The following is a 20,435-nucleotide window of genomic DNA, read 5'->3' on the forward strand; positions in this document are numbered from 1 at the left end:
TCCCCAAAATGCAAAAGCTACTAAACCAATAATCCAACAAGGATTCTTTATAAAGACACTGCAATATTGCTTTGTTCTCAACGCATCTGATTTTCAACCCATTCCCTAAGTCAGTTTCTTCTATCTTCATAAGCAAGTAATATCTCTCTTGATTTTTTATAAGTCCTACTTAGCATGCATTCATTTTTAACATCAAGAGAGAATAAAAGTAAGAATTTCTTCTCCAAAACCTGCTGTATCATGGAGGGTTGCAAACTAGGCTTGTGAATTACTGATCTAATCATATGAACAATCATGCTAATTCCTGTTTCCTTTGCCACATGGATTAGAGTAAAAAGTGGGACAGTCAGTAAGAGGCAAAAAAATCAAAGATAAATTTTAATACAATTACCATCAAGGAGTTACTCACCTTAAAAAATTCATAAAAGATTATTTCCTGGCATACTAGTTATATTTAACTCACAAAATAATTACTTCAATTATCTGAAGCAAAAGTTGACATTATGAAGCTCTTATTTTACTAAAAAATAATTTACTAAACACCTACAATTTACACTCATCCTCTTTAAAAATTCAAAAGATGAATCAGTATTTTTCAGTATATAGCCAATGAGAGGGGAAAACATGTCAGGAAAAATATAAGTAATTTCAAAATCCAATTGATGCCCCTTAGTAACTTGAAAATTCAACAAGGGAGAGAAGTCTCATAAATTTAGATATTAATGTTTTTCTGTATATAAAAGTGAATTATTTATTCAGACAATTAGATTATCCAGACAATAACAGAACTTTAATCAAATTTCCTTATGGACAAAATTACCAATTTAAAAATCCAGTGTTAAATGAAAGAGTCAGATCAGAAAGTCTTCACCCTTTTTGTAACACTACAATCAGACTGGTGAAGCCCATGAGCTCCTCCTCAAAAAAATGTTTTTAAATGCACAGAGAATTACAAAGGAAATAGATTATATTCAAACCTAGTAATCAACAATTAAAAAAAAATACTGTTTAAGGACCTTTGGCTAAGAAGTTCTTTAGATGATTCAAGTTAATAGTCTAACTTTACCTCAACAGAATCCATGAGTCCTTGCAAAATGAGCTTCTGGTGAGGAAAATCTCCATCTCCAACTGGAAAGTAGCCCAATGTTTGGATTGCTCGTTCCTTCATCTAAAAGGGGAAAATTTTTTCCTTTAAATATTGAGTTCAAAAGGGTAATTTCCATAACTCTCATAAAGATGCTTCTGTTCATCTTTGAGTACCCAATTTCATTAAGTTTGAACTATTGGCCTAGTGACAGAAAGGAAAATGACTCCCAAACTTAATATATAAAATTAATTCTATATTAAAGAAAAAGAGAGAAAATGTAGAACATTAACTACAGGCTTGCTATATTAAAATTTTTTCATTTCAATCTTCTAATTTAATGTTTAGCATCAGCATGATATAGAGAATCATGAGACAGCCTCAGTGACAAGAACTGGGTTCAAAGTCCTGCCTCTGATATAGCTAGCTGTATGATTCCAAAATAAATTGCTTGGAAGTCCATCAACTATCTAAAAATAAAAGCTGGTTGCACAGTGGGGTGGAAGATCATTACAAAGTGGGTAGAGGTCTCACTAGTAGAAGGAATTTTCTTATTCCATTGAAATAATAAGTAAAGTTCAAAAACCAAAGAGGTATATGCTACCGCTATGTAATTTTCTTCCAATAGTCAATTATAATATGGCAATATCCATTATGTCTAATAGTACAAACCTCAGAAAGACCATAAAATGTATCCTTTTTCATTATCAACATGTTGATTTCTATTTTAGTTCATTTTTTTATGCTTTTATCCTTAAGTGTTTTTATTCTTAGGAATGTAGATTTAAAATCAAATAGGTCTTCAAAACTTTTTAAAAATACTAATTACTATTTCTCTGAAACAGCATTCTAACAATTAATTGGGATACAGACTGCTTAAAATAACCTTTCTGGCTCCAGAAGTTAACTGGCTTATTCTAACAATATGAAGAAACAAAATTTTAGGCTGGTGTATGATTTTTAAGTCTTTGGAGAAATCTCAGGTTTGAAGTCCTTCCCTTTGGATCAACAGGCATGTCATCTCCACTTTGTTTGCCCAATTGAGAACAAGAATCAGTTCTTTAAGCCTAGATGTACTTAGGAAATATCTCTTCCCAATGCAGATCCACCATGGACTGTGCCAAGTAACAGAAGATACCCATAACCACACCAAACAAACAAACTTAAATGAACAGAACTAAAAGGCCAATGAGAGCCTAACTCCCTTGTACCTAGGATTGATTGAATAGGATCACAAGGGATTTACTACTTCCTCTTTTCATTTTGTCTCCTCCAGTTTAACCTAATAGGCTTCTGTATCCCAAGACTAGGTTGTAAAGTTTAATTATGGAACATTAAATAATCATTTTTGTAATGACTGCTAGGCAGATTTAAACATTTTTAATGATCAAAACTATTTAAAACCAGAGGCCTTTCTTTAATCAAAATTATGTTGATCATGAATATTTTGAAGCCACTACTTTATTTAGCCTGTAAACTTAATTTCCATTATTCATGTTATTTTCTTTACAGAATTAAAGGCTCAGACTCTACAGAAAATTAAAAAAAAATACTATACACGATGTAAAAAAATTCAAACTGCTGAATATAGGTAGAAAAATATTAAACAATAAATTTTGCTCATAAAAAAGTCTCTGATCCCTGTTGTCTGACTCTTTATGACCCCATTTGGATAAAAGATCACATAAATCATCATGAAAGCAAAAGCTTCATTCAGTTAATTTTTCACTTACTCCTTTGCACACGAGTATGGGTAGAATGTCAGCTATCAGGGGGCCTTACAGATCATAGTGCTCAAATTGTTCATTTTAAAGAAGAACTAGCCTAAAAGAGTATCTTTCTCAAAAAGTTATTTGTCCAAGGTCTACAAACTAAGTAAAAAGTCTAAATTCAAGACCTTTTAACTATAAATCCAGAACTCGTTTTTATTTTTAATTACTGAATAATCATATGGTTTATTTGTACACTGTTAACATACTTATTTAACTTTCCCCACTCCCTCAATGCACAGCCTACTTTTTCTTGCTAAGTCCTGTTGCAATATCATGTTCTTTTGTGTTCTCCTTTCCACTTTAACTGGATTCCTCCTATATTCTGGTCTTTGCTTCCTTTCACATAGATTACTAAAAAATCTTTATAACTGTCTTATTAACACTTACTAACAATGCCCTTCCATTGCTGATGGAATCATCTTACTCAAACACTATAGTGATTATGTCAGTCCTCTCCTCCCTTCTACTTTCCCAATAAAGTAAAAGCTCCTTACTTTTCTTTCACAACCGGACTCTGACCTAAATCCAACCCGATTTCTTACCATCTCTCTTTTCAGAATGGCTGGACCATAGAGTGTGAACTATTCACTAGCTGTGAAAAGGAATTTCCATATATACATTGGGTAGTGAAGGGGTTTACTGCTCCCTCTTTTCATACTGCCTCCTCCAGTTTAATCCTACCTTTGCCCATGTCACCTCCCATAGCAGGAACAGACTCACTGGGCTCTGGGCATTTTCTCTGACGGTTTCTCATACTTAGAATGCTCTACCTCCTCCATTTTACTTGACTCAATGTCCTTGGCTTCCCCAACATCCCAGTTAAAATCCTATCATGTACAGGGAATCTTTCCCAATTTCTTAATTCTAGTGCTTTATAGCTTCTTTATACATACATACTTGCTTGCTTGTTGTCTCCCCCTTTTAGAATGTGAGTTCTTTGAGAGCAGGACCTATCTTTTACCTCTTTTTGTATATCCAGCAATCAGTAAAGGCTCATAGTATTCCTTTAATAAATGTTTGACTAATTCCATTTCACAAACTCAGATATCAACTCTGACTATTAAAATTCCATGCATTTAAGGTTCAATTTCTCCATGAAATCTTTCCTGATACCTCTAGAAGAAAATAATCTCTTGCTCCTCATATTTCTCATAATAACTTATCTACATCTGTTCTGCATTCATGAAATTGTTCTATACTCTCACAAAATATTGAAATGACATTAGGGATTTCTGATAGCTCTGATGTAGATATTCCCTCCAAAGATACAATCTGTACCAGTCTTGTCCATGTACTCCCATTAATTTGCTTTAGGGAGGTGGCTTGAGGAGGGAAAGTTTTTTTTTGTTTTGTTTTTTGTTTTGTTTGTTTGTTTTTTTAATAACCCTTACCTTCCATCTTGGAGTCAATACTGTGTATTGGCTCCAAGGCAGAAGAGTGGTAAGGGCTAGGCAATGGGGGTCAAGTGACTTGCCCAGGGTCACACAGCTGGGAAGTGTCTTGAGGCCAGATTTGAACCCAGGACCTCCCATCTCTAGGCCAGGCTCTCAATCCACTGAGCTACCCAGCTTCCCCCGGAGGGAAAGTTTTTAACTTTAATAATAAGCTAGATACTTCCCTCACCTTTTCCTAACACCATGAGGAAACAAATGCTGCATATAAAAAGCCAATTTGTTCACACAAATGAACAACTCACCTTTTCCAGACAAATACCTCTGACAACAACCTGTATACTACTTTTCCTCTGTAATTTCTTATTGGTGATAATTATAGCCTAAGTAAGCTCACCATGTGGCTCTTCATTGACCTTTGGGTGCCAATTTAAATTCTTCAGAATAGTGTCTATGATTTATAGCCATACAAAAACCCTGGAAGAATGCTGGTATTAATGTTACCATTTTTGTTTCATGGATAATCATAAGATCATTAAAAGAACTATGCAATCTCTGAAAGGTAATTCAACCTAAACTCCCCTTCTTGTTTAACTCCAGGCTTAAGTTAATATTTATTTGCTGTGTCTTTCCAATATATGGCATAGTTATACTAAATGAATAATAAAAATCATAGAATTAAATTGGAAATTTTTAAAAATGCTCTTGCCTTATTTGTTTCTTTGCTAGAAGGTATTCTGTTGAGTAGACTTTCTACAAGATGGAGTTTGGTAAAGCCAGATCCTTCATTGGGAATAGGGAGAGGACCATTTCTACCAATTTCACCCAGGGCTGTACAAGCAGCAATTGCCAGGAGAGGAGATGTGCTATCCAAAAATGAACCTGTAAATACACCATAAAAGAACATAAAGAGGACATTCTACTTAGTTCCCTCTGTGTCAAGAATGAAATTGAGGTTATTTGAAAATTGGTTTCAATTGGATATCTATTTAAAATGTACCAAATGTCTGATAATAGCTTTAAAGGGATGCATGTATGTTCATATTTTTAAAAACAAGTATATTATAAAGATATGGAGTATAGTAAATTTTTTAAAGTTTCATTCCTCCAAACAACAAAATCTTCCATGTAGATATCTTAGTGTGAAAAACTTACGAAAAGTAGCTATGTACGCTAAAAAGAGATATATTATTACAGCTACTAAAAATGTAGAATAACCTTTGAATAGAAAGACATTTCAATTTAAAATTTTTGTTACTTCAAAATAGTTTTCTGGGGAAAATTTACCTTATTAAAGTACTCTGCTACAAAAGAAAATGAAAATACCATTTTAAAAGATTTAACATTAATCATAAAAATATAATTGAATCAGCATAAAAATATCAATTACCAATTGTTTCAGTTGTACTCTGAATAAGCTGTTCTTGCTCTGGCAAATATGCAGTATTAGTCTCTGTGTCTTGCAGGTCTGCCACTTTGGTTTTCTTTTTAGCCAAATAACGTCCCACTGTGAATCCCAAAGCAAGCAAAGATCCATGCTGTATTTCTGGGCTCTAAAGTTGACAACAGGAAAGCATATCATTGTAATACTTTCTCATAATTTCATCTAAATTATGTAAGTACATATTATAGTAACCCTTCAAATTATGGATCACTGGACTAAGGAATGAAAGTTTTCTATAGCCAATTTGAATTCATTGGCTTTTAATTAGACAGATCTAAAGACAAATGTGATATAAAAATAGTTATATTCCCAGCATGAAAAACTTCTAATTAGCTTGAATTATTATTGAATCACTTCAATAAGAGGCTTCTGGATCTGCTACAGAATTAGATTTTCTAATATTATCAGATGTAACCTGTTGACAACGTTCCACATATAATGACACCAACAGAAACAGTATTGTCTCAATTGAAATTAAGGTAAAGACAGGTACAAAACTCCCAGGATGATAAATTTATTAGCAAGGCATGAATTTGCCAATAAATAGGGGTCTTGGCATCCTCATCAATAGCTAAAACCCCAGGGTGGAACCTATGGATCATTTTTATAGGCAAAAAGAGAATCATCCATAGATAGGAAAAACAGTATGACTGGCAGAAGATTGAGTATGCAGAGCTAGCAACTATGCCTCTTTCCACCTTGTTATTGACTGTCCATTTGCAAGGTTAGTTAGTGGTACATGGATAACAAATCAGACTTCCTTGAAGGACAAAGACAACAAACTAGACTTTCCTGCATATGGACTAGTAGGATAGAAATAACAAATTTCCATAACATAACAATAACATTAATTTCACAGAAAAACAGAACTTCTAAACTTAACCCAGAGACAATAAAAAATGACTTGGGCAATTGCCAAAGTGCAGTAGTAAAATCAATTTGATTTTCTCCTCCAGTATCGAAGTGTCAGATGCTTAACAGGTTCCTTCACAGAGCTGAAGTCAAATCAATCTTATCAGTGCCTCAAATACAAAATTCAAAGTAAAATTGCAAGAATTATAGCAATAGCAGGTATATAGATGGAAAAAATCATGAAATGTTCATTATCCTTTCTATTTGATCAGCTACTAAAAGATACCAATTTAATATGTTAAGAAATCTTCTGTGGTCAATAGAAATGCTTTTATTTCATAAAAATAATAAACCATTTCACAAAATTAATAATAATCTATTCTAATTTATTTACCATCAATAGAACATTTATTTTTTAAATGTGAATCCTATGCAAAAAGCATAAGAAGACCATCTAATCAAAAAAAGGAAAAAGGGAAAAGCCAAGTATCAAATCTTAAGTATTTTAAGGAAAAATACACAAGAATTTTTGTAGAGCAACAGCTACATCTAGCTATTAGGAGTAACTCTTAATTCTAACAGGATTACATTGAATTTTGCAAAAGAGGAGGGAAGAGTTAAGATGATATGGGTAGCAAGAAACACATGAAGCTCCTCAACAAAACTCCAAACAGCCCAAGAAAAACCATAGGATTGAATCCTGATGGAGAAATGCAAGGAAAAAGTCACGAGTCATTTTCTAGTCCAGGTTCTCACAGGGAAAAAGACAGGTGGTGTCTGCAGACCCTGGGGAAACTGTCTGGCCAGAAGCATCACCCCACGTGAAGCATTTCTATGAATGGGGAAAGGCTGTGCAGTAAGGCAAGAGGAAACCCTAGAGCCATTACCAGAGGACCCCTAGAGACATAGTAGAGAACCATGACAGCTTTGTCACCCACTATCCAACTTTGGACCAGAGTTTCAGGGCAGAGTGAGGAAGGGACCTACATACAAGGGTAGCACAGTCAGTAAGACATAGTAGTACGCCTTGCAAAATGTACTGAGAGAGAGCAGAAGACCCAAAGCAAGCAGCAGCTACATGGCTCAGACACTAGCAGCAGAGCAGAATCTCGTGTTCCAGCTTCTATACCAGTCTGAAGCCAACAGAAAAATAACCAAGGCAGAAATACCAGATCAAAGATAACACTACAGTTTTGTCACTATGTACTACCAGAGCTTCCCAGTTGGTTTTTAATGAGTGAGTCCAGCAGAAGCCTACTGTTGTTCAAACCCAAACTCAGGTCAGAAACGTGCAGATACAATCAGGGAAGGCAGTAATCAGACATTGCCTAGGATTAAGCCAATTTGAGAACATTGAAAGCTTGTATATCCCCAGCATAAGCTGTCCTTGAGAGCCTAGAATAACATATAACTCAATATTCAAAGAAAATAGCAACATATCACCCCAGAGAAGGTCTGGACCTTCCCTCTATAAATATGTAGAGCCTGGACCTAACATAAAATTAAAAAATCAGAACTGTAGGATGAAAGATTTAAAAATATTATAAAAGAATCCAAGCATAAAAATCTATGATGGTTTCAAGGAGGTAAAAACCATAAACCCAGAAGAGACTAACTTGTAAACATCTATCTACAAGGAAAGACTCAAAAAAAAAATACAATATGGACTATTCAACTAGAATTCCTGGGATGAAAGGAAGCAAAGGTTCAAAAAAAGTTTAAAAAATCACATGAGAGTATTCGAAGAAAAAAACTTAGTAAAGAAATGAGAATTATGGAACAAAGAACTGGAAATTCAATTAAAAGGTTGACACAAGAGGTATAAAACCTTGCCCAAGCAACAAACTTCAAAAAACTGGAATGGTTTAAATAAAAGCCAATGACTCCAACTAAGAATAAAAAATATTTTAAAAGTCAAGCCTTTAAAAATGTTATTTTAAAAACAATTGACCAAGAAAACAGATAGGAGAGAAAACATTTTAAGAATCACTGGACTACCTGAATGCCACACACCCCCACCCCCACCCCGGCCAAAAAAAGTACAGATATAATAATTTAAAGAATTTTTTTTAAAAAGGGTAGGAAAAAAAGATTTTTTTTTAGAACTAGAGAGTAAAGCAGATCCAATTAGTCACCTCTCAAAAGAAACTCCAAAAATCAAAACTTCCAGGAACATTATAGCCAATATCTAGTATAGGAATGAGATTATAGAGAGTTGAATTTTGATATGAGCAAGTTTGAAAGGATTGGAAATTATCTCCAAAGTGCTGGGCTCTAGCCAGGAACCCTGGAGAGAATTCTAGAATGCACAGAGCTGAAGAAGGAGTTCAAAGGAGAAAGTGCCACTTCCTGTTCCTGAGCTAGAAGAGGAAGGTGCAGCCTTCCTGGGCTACCTTACCTTAACCTGTTTGTGGAAGTCTGGAGGTTTCTTTTCAACTGGAGATCATCTTAATGAAGATCTAGTCATACCTGTGTTTACCAACTTGTCTGAAATTTTATCTGAAGATCCTGTCTGCTGGGCTCTGGGATTTTTACCTCAGGGTCAGACCCAGCTTTGGGTGGACTCCGCCATCTTGAGGCCACTCCTAGTAGATTTTGGAGGCAACTTCTTAGAGAAACAACTAAACTAAAGACAGAGGAGTATGGCTAGATAGATTAGTGAGCTTTTGGGAAAAACCTAGCTAGAAACAGGGAGCTATTAGGATAGCCTGAAGAATAGAAGCATCCATCATGAGATGGACTTAGATTGGTTGGGTGAGGTATAAGAAATTAGAGTCTGGGGATCCTTTTGTTTAATCCTCACAGTCTACCTTGATTTCTAATAAATACAGATATTGTTTTCTTATAACATAGTCTCCAAGGCTTTTATGTGCATTGGTCCAGTGGAGGGAAGTAAAATTTGCTTCTTTTCACCAAAAGAGAATTATGATACTTATCAACAGCCAAATAAGTATCCAAACCAGTTCCCTAGTGTGGATAACACCATCTATCCACATTATTCCTTCAATTTAAGGACATTATTTTTTCACTAGTGCTGCCAAACAAAAAAAAAAATACTGCAAGCAGGCAAAAAAAAAGAATACAAGTCCCAAAGATCCTCAGTCAGGATCACATACATTAGCATACACCACTATGAGGTGTAGAGAGCTTGGAATACAAGATGAAGGTAATGAATATAGGCATAGAGTCAAAAATAACTTGTCCAGAAAAACTGAGGAAAATTCTACAAAGGAAAAAAAATAGAACTCCAATAAACTAGAAGACTTTGACTTCTAAGAATTCATGATAAAAAAGACCAGAGCTGTATAGAAACTCTGAAGTTCAAACATAAATTAAGAGAAACATTAAAAAAGATAAACACAAATAAATGAATAATGATAAAAGGACTAAACAAAGATAAGATGCTTACATTCTAATATGGGGAAATAATTCATGTGCCCCCATAAATCCTATCATTATCATGGGTCATAGAGAGAAATATACCTGGACAAAGTCTGAGTAATTCTAGCTTGATGATTTTAAGAGAAGAATGGAAAGAGAGAAAAAAGGAATATACTGGAGAGCAAGGGGATTGGAGAATAGGTCAGGGAAAATTATCCTACATACTCAGAATCAACAAGTAGATGTCTATATGAACAAAGAAGGAAGTGAGGAGTGGCTTGACACCTGAACCTAACTTTCATCTGAAGTAATCAGAGGAAGGAAGAATATACACATAAACATGTGTGCACACGCATACAGACATAGAGTTGGCTACAGAAATACATTTTACTCAATAGGAATGTAGGAGGGAAAGGGGAAAATGGAAAAAAAAACAGAATTAGAGAGGGTAGATTAAGGTAAGAGTTAGTTTTAAGCAAAAGACTCAAGAAGAATAAAAAAAACACTTCTAATTCTTTTAAATTGGAATCTGAGAGGATGTCCACAAATTAGGGAACAATGACAAGTTACTATGATGGACTACTATTGTGCTATTAGAAATGACAGAGAGGACAGTTTCAGCCAAATTTGGGAAGATTTGAATAAATTAATAGTGAAGTGAAAGGAACTAGAATAATTTATACAAAGATAACAACATGGTAAAAACAAACAATTTTTATGAAATTAGAGGAACTCTGATGAACCATGATGCCAGGGAACTAATGATGAAACAAGCTACCCAACTCACAATAAAGAGGTGAGAGACTGAGAATACAGACAAAGACTTTTTGGGGGGACAGGACCAAGGTGAGAATTTGTGTTGGTTCACTACACATTTGCAATTGGGATTTCATTTTTATTTTGTTCTCTGCTGCAGGGGTAGCAATGGGGAGGAAGGAATAAAAGAGAGCATTTTGCTGAATGAAAAAAAGATATAATTAAAAATACTAAATCAAAAAAATTCTAGAAGAAAGTAATAAACAATCACAATATAACTGCCTAAGGAGTACTTACTATATGTTGTTACCTAAAACCACACAATCAATTAACAATATTGATTTAAATGCTATATGCCAAATCAATGTGATAGCATGTTGACTGTGTATACATTAACAAGGTGTCAGTCACTGTATTAAACAGTGGGAATACAAAGGAAGGAAGAAACAGTCCCTACCCTCTAGAAGCTCACCTTCTAAAAGAGGAAACTTTCATGTAAACAAATAGGTATACAATAAATATATAATGAGAAAGTAATCTTCAAATGGAAGATACTTACAACTGGGGGTACTGGGAAAGGCCTCTTGGAGAAGGTGGGTTTTTGCCGAGTTTTAAAGGAAGCCAAAAATTCAAGGATGGAAGGCAATTCCAAGCATGAAGGCCAGATAGTGCAAGGAAAGGTAGACAGGAAATGTATTCTAAAAGAAGACGAACATCCTGTGGGCCAGTACAGCTGGATTATAGCGTGTATAGAAGGGAGTAACACTGGAATCCAGGTTAAGAGCTTTAAATTCCACACAAAGGATTTTATATGCGAGCTTGGGGATAATAAAGAACTACTGGAGTTTATTTAATAGGAGAATGACATATTCAGACTAAGTATTTAGTGATGTCACATCAAAATGTGTAGCCACAGATTATCTAAAAAATTCTTCAGTACAACTTGAGAATGCCTTTTTTCATTTCACAGAGAGTACAGAGTAGAGGGCAGAATCTGGAGTCAGGCTACCTGAACTCAAAATCCTGGTTCTATCAGTGATTTATGACCTTGGGAAAGTTAAAGGAGCTGTATTATAAGACTTCTGAAGTTCCTGACAGCTCTAAATCTATGATTTTATGAATGTGCATTTCATATAAATGCACATGCATACATATTGTGCACAGATGAACACATAAATACATTCAAATCCTCAAGCACATATATGGATTTCTAACGTTTACTTGGTAAGTGATATGATCAGAAACTTAAAATATCACATATTAAAAATAGAGGGCAGAAAGTTGATTACATACATGATTGTCCTTTGTTGTCTTCATAAGGTGCTGGATAGTTGATTTCAACTCATTTCCTGACATTGTAGATACCACCACTGAATAAAATAATGCTACCAATTCCCGCATTTCTTCCTTATTAGTATTCATTAGACTCTGAAAATGTACAGAAAAAAAGAAGCTAGAATTATTCACTGTAAAAAAGGAAAAAAAGCTGTATGTACCAAAATAGCTATAGCAGATCTTCTTGTGGTGGCAAAGAACTGGAAATTGAGAGGTTTCCTATTAAATGGGGAATGACCAGACAAGTGGTGGCATATGACTGCGATGGAATACTATTGTGCTATAAGAAATGATGAGCAGGAGGATTTCAAAAAACCTGTAAAGACTTACATGATCTGATACAAAGTGAAGCAGAATCAGGAAAACATTGAACATAGTAACGGCAATGCCGTACAGTGATAAACTGTGAATGACTTAGCTATTCTCAACAATACGATGATCTAAGACAATTCCAAAGGACTTATGATGGAAAATGCTATCTCCAGAGAAAAAACTGATGGAGTTTGAATACAGAACGAAGTAATGTTTTTTTTTCAACTTTATTTTTCTTGGATTGTTTTTTCTAGTTTGTTTTCTTTCACAGTAGGTCTGATCTGGGAACATGTTTTTCATAGCTGTACATGTAAAACATATCAAATTGCTTCCCATGAGGGAGAAAATTTCAAAATCAAAGTTTTGAAAAACAAATGTTAAAAATCATTTTTATGTATAATTTTACATATATATATTTTTAAGTTCCAAAGTCAGGACTCCAACTCAAGGATTATGACTCAAACTTAATGCCCTTTATAATGCAACATATTTTCTATAACACAATATATTTTCATATAGTGCCCCAACTATTTTCTTCCAATACATTGTACCAGCCATCATTCCTTCTCTCTCAAATTCTTCTCCATTGACTCCTTCCCTTCTCTCTCTAAATATATATACAACAATCCCCCTCTAAAAAAGCTTTCTTGTAACCAATCATTATATAATTAAGCAACCTTCCAATTTCTGTCTAGCACTTAATCATCAAACTTTGGGAAAAAGTATTGACATGATTGCTTCCAGTTACAAGAAGCATGGCTCTCCTACAGAAATCCCTCCACATATCTGAAAAAGGACTCTATAGAAAGACCAATGATAAAGAAAAATGAAAAGGAACATAGTTAAAGCACCTGCATAAAAAGATAACCAGAAGCCAGTTAAGCCAATAAACATGTTGTGCCCAGGAAGCAAGAATGAGTTCAGGGCAGTGGGCTCATAGACAGTGGAAGCAAGGAGAACAGTGCTAAAGGATTCACAAACGGGCAGAGTGAAACCTGAGAGCAGAATGACACATCCCTCTTTAGAAGAAGCCAATATAAGGATGTGTTTTTAGTGACTATACTTATCTATCACAGGAAAAAGCATTTGGGAGTGTTGTTGGGGGTTGGGGTGGTTAGCAAAGGGTAGGGTTCAGAAGGAAACCAAGGATTCTGGAAAATAGAAGTGAGGAAGGAAACATGAAGAAGGGTCAAAGAAATACTACTAGAAATAAGGATCATAAGATCCAAGTTTGAAAAACACTTAAATTTAACTTAAATAAGTTAAACTAGCACTTTCTGAGGAATCATCAGAAACAGATATGTGCATGCATGAGACCTACCTTTATCCAGTCTGTTTTGTCTACAAATTTGGTTGCCAATTTTTCTGGATAGACAGAAACAGCTTCCAAAAGACAATACATGACAGGTAAACCTAAACAAATTCAGAATTATATTAAAAGTCATGAGAACCAACAAATACACATTTCATCACATGATCCCCAAGTTCCTTCCAAATTCTTTGTTGCTCTAAAGACAAATGTCTTAACATGTTTCAGTTGTGATTGGCAAGACTGAATAGGAATAGACTGCCCCAATCTATCAAAGGGGTCCATTGCAAAAGAAAAGAATTCCTGCACTAGAGTTTCAGTCCAAATGTATAAAAGACTATTTTTCTTTGTCCAATAATCCCACTGGAATGACTTTATGAATTACCAGGTAACCTAATTTCCTCCAAAATCTCTTCTTTTGAATCAACAATTCTCTTCCTTTCTTTGGAAAACTGATTTTGCGGTTATAATTTAAAAAACCTTAAGACTCAGAGGTAATGGGGCAACTTAAATGGCTCAGTGGACAGAGAGCGAGGCCTGGAAACAGGAGGTCCTGGATTCATATGTAGTCTCAGACATTTCCTAGCTTGATGACTATGAGCAAATCACTTAACCCACATTGCCTAGCCCTTACCACTCCTCTGCCTTAAATTCAATACATAGTATTCTAAGACAAAGGGTAACGGTTTTAAGGAAGGAAAGAAGGAGGGAGGGAAAGGAGAAAAAAGACTCAGAAGTGACTTCCAATCTTTTTAGTTTCACATGACCATTTGCTATAGATTCCACAGTAAATTTTTTATGATATATAGATTAAAAAATAAGTATTAACAAATTATATGCCAAAACATTTGAGCATAAACCAAATATTTTCCCTCTATTTTCAAAAGTGAATATGAGACTCATCTAAATTATTTTTGAAAGACCTTTATTCTTTTTCATCAGCAATGAGATTTCTCACCTCCAACACCTGCTAACAGCTGCTGAAGGAGGCCAATATAAATCTGAACAGGATTGTTTTCCCCACTCTTGGAGGAAGATGACGACGTTATGTGGTTGCCAGACATTAGGTTTCGTATGTAACGACCGATTGCTGGAGCATGATCTTGCATATCTGCCAAGCTCTGTGAGGTGGGAACCACGCCTGCACTATGAGCAAGACACATTCGCAAATATAGGACTATCTGAAAATAGGAAAAAAAAAAGACTCAAGATAACTACTCAGGAAAGGCAGAAGGATAATAAAGCACTACATGCTTCAATGATGGTTTCCAATTTGTTCTTCCATTTTCCTTCACAAGAACTTAAGTTTACTTAAGAAAACTATGAAAACACGATCCTGAAAAGTCAATTACTATTTCCTCAAGCTATAAAAATTTGTTAAACACTATTTAAAAATAAGCATGAAATCTAAACTATAGTTAAAAATTCAAAATTAACTCTGGAGTTCAAATTTGAACTAAAAATGTTAACTTCAAAGTGGAATTAAAAATTACTACTTTTCTTTAAAAGCCTTTTGATCCAGCCATAGCACTGCTGGGTTTGTACCCCAAAGAGATAATAAGGAAAAAGACTTGTACAAAAATATTCACAGCTTCTCTTTTTGTGGTGGCAAAGAAGTAGAAATTGAGGGGATGTCCATCAATTGGGGAATGGCTGAACAAATTGTGGTATATGTTGGTGATGGAATACTATTGTGCTCAAAGGAATAATAAAGTGGAGGAATTCCATAGAGACTGGAACAACCTCCAGGAAGTGATGCAGAATGAGAGGAGCAGAGCCAGGAGAACATTGTACACAGACTGATACACTGTGGTACAACTGAATGTAATGGACTTCTCTACTAGCAACAATGCAATGAGACAGGACAATTCTGGGGGACTTATGAGAAAAAGCACTATTCATATACAGAGAAAGAACTGTGGAAGTAGAAGCACAGAAGAAAAACAATTGCCTGATCACATAGGTCAATGGGGATAAGATTGGGGATGTAGACTCTAAATGATCGCCCTAATGCAAACATTAGTAATATCGAAATAGGTCTTGATCAATGATACATGTAAAACCCAATAGAATTGCTCATTGGCTATGGGAGGGGGTTGGGAAGAGGGGAGGGAAAGAACATAAATCATGTAACTATCGAAAAATACTCTAAATTAATTAAATAAAAATTGTCCAAATAAAAAAACAAACATTACTACTTTTATGAGTCAAAGATTTAAACATTTTGCTAGGCAGAAATCTTGGGCAGCGTGTTTAGAAAAACTACTCTAATCAAAAAAGGGTCCTAGATATTATCAAATGTCACTAAGGACAACTAAAGAAAATTATAAGACTCACTACTTTTCTTGAGTTTAAATCAACCTCTTACTCATATACCACAATGAATTTAAACTGGAATAGAAAGGACCATATTATTTGATAAAAAAAAAATTAAAGACTAGAAAATACATTTTCACCATTATGGCTCTTGGGAGAATGTTTAGTAAAGAAAGACAGACACATAAAATGGAGATGATCATAAAGACAAAATAGACAATTCTGAGTACAAAAATTGAAATACTTCCAAATGAACAAAGTCAATGAAGGAAAGAAAACACTGAATGGGGAAAATGTTTTTAAAAAGTAAAAAGTATGAAAAAGACCTGAAATGCAAGATATATAGGGAACTGATACAAATAAATAAAACCAAGAGCTAATTTTTAAACTAAAGGTTCAAAGGATAAGAAGTTTCAGAAACACTGCAAACCATTGCAAATTACTATGTGGAAAATACTCTAAATTACTAATTAAGTAAGGAGCTATGTGGTGCAGTGGATATAGTGCAGGCTTGGAGTCAGGAAGAAAGACCTAAATTCAAATCTGACCTCAGATATTTATTTGTGATTTTAGGAAAATCACTTAACCTGTCTGTTTCCGTTTTCTCAACTGTAAAATAAGGATCATGGTAACACCAACCTCTAGAGTTGTTGTGAAAATCAAATGAGAAAGTATTTGTAAAGCATTTAAGGAGGAATCTGGGAATATAATACTCAAAAAGTTTAAAAAACAGACTTAGAGAATCTAGACAAACTTAACACAGCAAAGCTGAATATAATTCTACAAGGAAAGAAAATGGACCTTAAGAAGCTAACCAGGTAATTATTAAATGCAAAATAATGGCTGAACAAATTGTGATATATGAATACATTCAAATATTACTGCACCAGAAGAAATGATGAAAGAGAATGCTGAGTAGAGGATTGTGGCACAGGAGTAAAATACAGGAAATGATAAGAATGAAGTGAGCAGAATTAGAACAGTTATTAACATTGTAAAGAAAAACAATTTTTCAATATATCACGATGTTTTTTGCTTAACCATTTTTCTTTGTTGCAAGGAAGATTTAACAGGGAGAGGGAATTTCCAGGAATTACAAAAAAACAAAAGCAATCAATGAAATTTTTTTAAAGGCTTGCCAACTTCCAAAACTTTCTCCTTAGAAATAAAAGCAGAAAAGTAGACTGGTTCAAAAATTCAGTGTGGCACATACATATACATGCATGTTTAAGTACATACAAACAAATAGATGTTACTAATTCACAAATGTCTAAGATATTTATGAATAGTAACACAAAATAAAGTGGAAGTCCTACCTCTCCAAATGTAGCTGGATTAAAAGGAAGAACAGCAGTTCCTGTCATGTATTTGGCTGGAGTTTTCATTCGATGGGAAGCCTAAAGAAAAGGAATTTGTTAAAGAAGTTGGATGTAGGAAAGAGAAATATTTTAAAATAATGCACATGTGCAATCTGCAATCTGAAAATCACAAGTAAATTCTGTGACAACAATAAGAATTCCCCCCCGTATTTTCTATTCATAAGAATTCTACTAAGTATGCACTCAATTTAACACATTTCAGATGAGTTTGTTTTTATAATACCATAAAATCTACTCCATAAATTATACCATGCTATGCCCAGGTCTTCCCATGCCAGTCACTACAAAAAAATCCCTTGGAAATATGAACAAAATGGCCATGGAATAAAGAAGAAAGAGGGTGAGAGTTGGAGGTAATATCATTTATTTCTATACGAGGATAAAACAACAGGTGGTTCTACTTGTTTTTTCTCACAGCCTTCAATATCACCCTCATATTTTACAATAAAACAAGAAATCACATATAAATTGCAATATGCTTTTGGTCATTAGAACACTGAAGATGAGGATAATGTGATGGTTGACTGGATAAGTGGGGCCACTGGGCCATTGAAACTGACATTTCATGATTTACAGGACAACTAGAGGGTACATGGAATAGGGCAGTGAGGCCCTGAGTCAGGAAGAACTGAGTTCAGATCTAGCCTCATATACTTTCTGGTTCTGTGACCCCGGAGAAGTCACTTAACCTCTGTTTGTCTCATTTACCTCAAATACAAAATGAAGATAATAATAGTATCTACCTCCTACAGTTGTGAGGATTAAATGAGATAATATTTGTAAGGTGCACAGCTCAGTGTCCTGGTATACTACATGAGTGTTAGCTATTATAATTATCACTGTTCAACAAGGAATGCAAACTAGGTAAAAAAAGATCCAAACTTTTGTAATCTTTAGAGGAAGGAAATCTAAAAATCAATTGCACAATTTTTAAAAAAAGATCTGTTATCCACTTTTGTCTCCAAAAGATATATATTTAAGCATATGCGACTGTTGGAAACAATCTTTCACAGTTGATATTTAAAAAGACAATGATAAAAAAAAACAACCACAGTTAAAACTGTTACAGGAATGGCACGTAACTGCTTCATGTGCACAAGATTCAATATGATTTTAAAGTTCAGAAATTTCCAATTAGGCAGTACAGAAAAACAAACTTTATAATACCTTCTTGCCTCCACTAAAACAACTCAGATACACACATTATTAAAATAATATTTACTCAGTTCAGTCTAAATATTTACATTCATTACCAGTCTTAGTTTTTCGGTATACTTCCTAGTGAATCTTGTTCAATCAATTCATCACTTTAATGTTATGTGCAAAGAATAGAGGCAAAATACTTAAGTTTTAATACTGATTTATCCAAATTATAAGTTTATCTGAAGTTACATACTGTACCTTCTCTTGAATATAATGTACCATTTCTGGGAAGGAAGGCATTTGTTTGGAAGTACTTTCTTTTTCATTTTTACCCGGAAGAGTTCTTAGTACACGCTGTGCTTCTCCATGGACTTCTTCTCGTCTTTCAGAAAGAAGATGAAAAAAGATAAAGTAATTACGAACTATAAGAGTATGATTTCTTTTTTAATAAACACCACAGGACAATCTAGTGATGACCTGGTATTTTCTTTAAACAAATTTTCTTGTTTTTTTCTAGAACATACTATGAGCCCAAATACATTATAAGCAACCTATTCTAACTCTTGAAGATGAATACTCTCTTCACCTTTATCTTATGATCAAAGATAATATCTGTCAAAAGCATTCATTAAGTGCATACTATACACCAGATATGCATGGAAATGAGGGACTGGGGATACAAATACAAAAATGTAATTCCTCTACTCTCAAAAATAAAATTATGTATTAATCTTCTTTAGCCATCCCTTATAAAAATAAAACTGAACCAAGCAAGAGCTAGAAGAAAAAAAATCACAAAATGTAAAATCAGTAATTTTTATTACATCGAATTAAAAAGGTTTTGTACAAACAAAACCAATGCAACCAAAATTAGAAGGGAAGCAACCAATTGGGAAACAATCTTCCTTACAAAAACCTCTGACAAAAAGTCTAATTACTCAAATTTATAAAGAGCTAAACCCATTGTACAAAAATCAAGCCATTCTCCAATTGATAAATGAGCAAGGGACATGAATAGGCAATTTTCAGTTAAAGAAATCAAAACTATTTATAAGCACAGGAAAAAGTGTTCTAAATCTCTTATAATCAGAAAGATGCAAATCAAAACAACTCTGAGGTATCACCTCACACCTAGCAGATTGACTAACATGACAGCTATGGAAAGTAATGAATGCTGGAGGGGATGTGGCAAAGTAGGGACATTAATTCATTGCTGGTGGAGTTGTGAATTGATCCAACCATTCTGGAGGGCAATTTGGAACTATGCCCAAAGGGCGATAAAAGACTGTCTGCCCTTTGACCCAGCCATAGTACTGCTGGTGCTAGAGATAATAAGGAGATAACAAAGAGTTAATAAGGAAAAAGACTTGTACAAAAATATTCATAGCTGCACTCTTTGTGGTGGCAAAAAATTGGAAAATGAGGGGATGCCCTTCAATTGGGGAATGGCTGAACAAATTGTGGTACATTTTGGTGATGGAATACTATTGTGCTAAAAGGAATAATAAAGTGGAGGAATTCCATGGAGACTGGAACGACCTCCAGGAATTGATGCAGAGTGAGAGGAGCAGAACCAGGAGAACGTTGTACACAGAGACTGATACACTGTGGTCCAATTGAACATAATGGACTTCTCCATTAGTGGCAATGCAGTGATCCTGAACAACTCAAAGAAAACTATCCACATTCAGAGGAAACACTGTGAGAGTAAAAACACCAAAGAAAAACAACTGCTTGAATACATGGGTTGAAAGGATATGGCTGGGGATGTAGACTCTAAATGAACATCCTGGTGCAAACACCAACATGGAAATAGGTTCTGATCAAGGACACAAGTAATACCCAGTGAAATTGCATTTTGGCTGTGGGAAGAGTGGGAGAAGGGAAGGGAGGGAAATAATATAATTCTTGTAACCAAGGAATAATGTTCTAAATTGACTAAATAAATTAACTTAAAAATA

The 20,435-nt window shown here is 34.4% G+C and overlaps 1 protein-coding gene across 11 annotated transcripts in view; it reads right to left on the bottom strand.

The window, feature by feature from the left end:
* Positions 1-20,435, bottom strand: part of ECPAS (Ecm29 proteasome adaptor and scaffold) — a 145,200-nt gene that overhangs the window by 36,453 nt on the left and 88,312 nt on the right. For all 11 annotated transcript variants that reach the window (XM_056806589.1, XM_056806590.1, XM_056806597.1 and 8 more), the window contains 8 exons: positions 18,733-18,856; positions 17,269-17,349; positions 14,595-14,817; positions 13,649-13,740; positions 11,974-12,108; positions 5,638-5,800; positions 4,957-5,129; positions 1,067-1,168 (listed from right to left, as the gene is read on the bottom strand). In XM_056806589.1, coding sequence (XP_056662567.1) covers positions 1,067-1,168; positions 4,957-5,129; positions 5,638-5,800; positions 11,974-12,108; positions 13,649-13,740; positions 14,595-14,817; positions 17,269-17,349; positions 18,733-18,856 — 1,093 coding nt within the window. The remainder of the gene's footprint in view (positions 1-1,066; positions 1,169-4,956; positions 5,130-5,637; positions 5,801-11,973; positions 12,109-13,648; positions 13,741-14,594; positions 14,818-17,268; positions 17,350-18,732; positions 18,857-20,435) is intronic.

This window comes from Monodelphis domestica, chromosome 7 (assembly GCF_027887165.1).
Source record: "Monodelphis domestica isolate mMonDom1 chromosome 7, mMonDom1.pri, whole genome shotgun sequence".
NCBI classification, from domain to species: Eukaryota; Metazoa; Chordata; class Mammalia; order Didelphimorphia; family Didelphidae; genus Monodelphis; species Monodelphis domestica.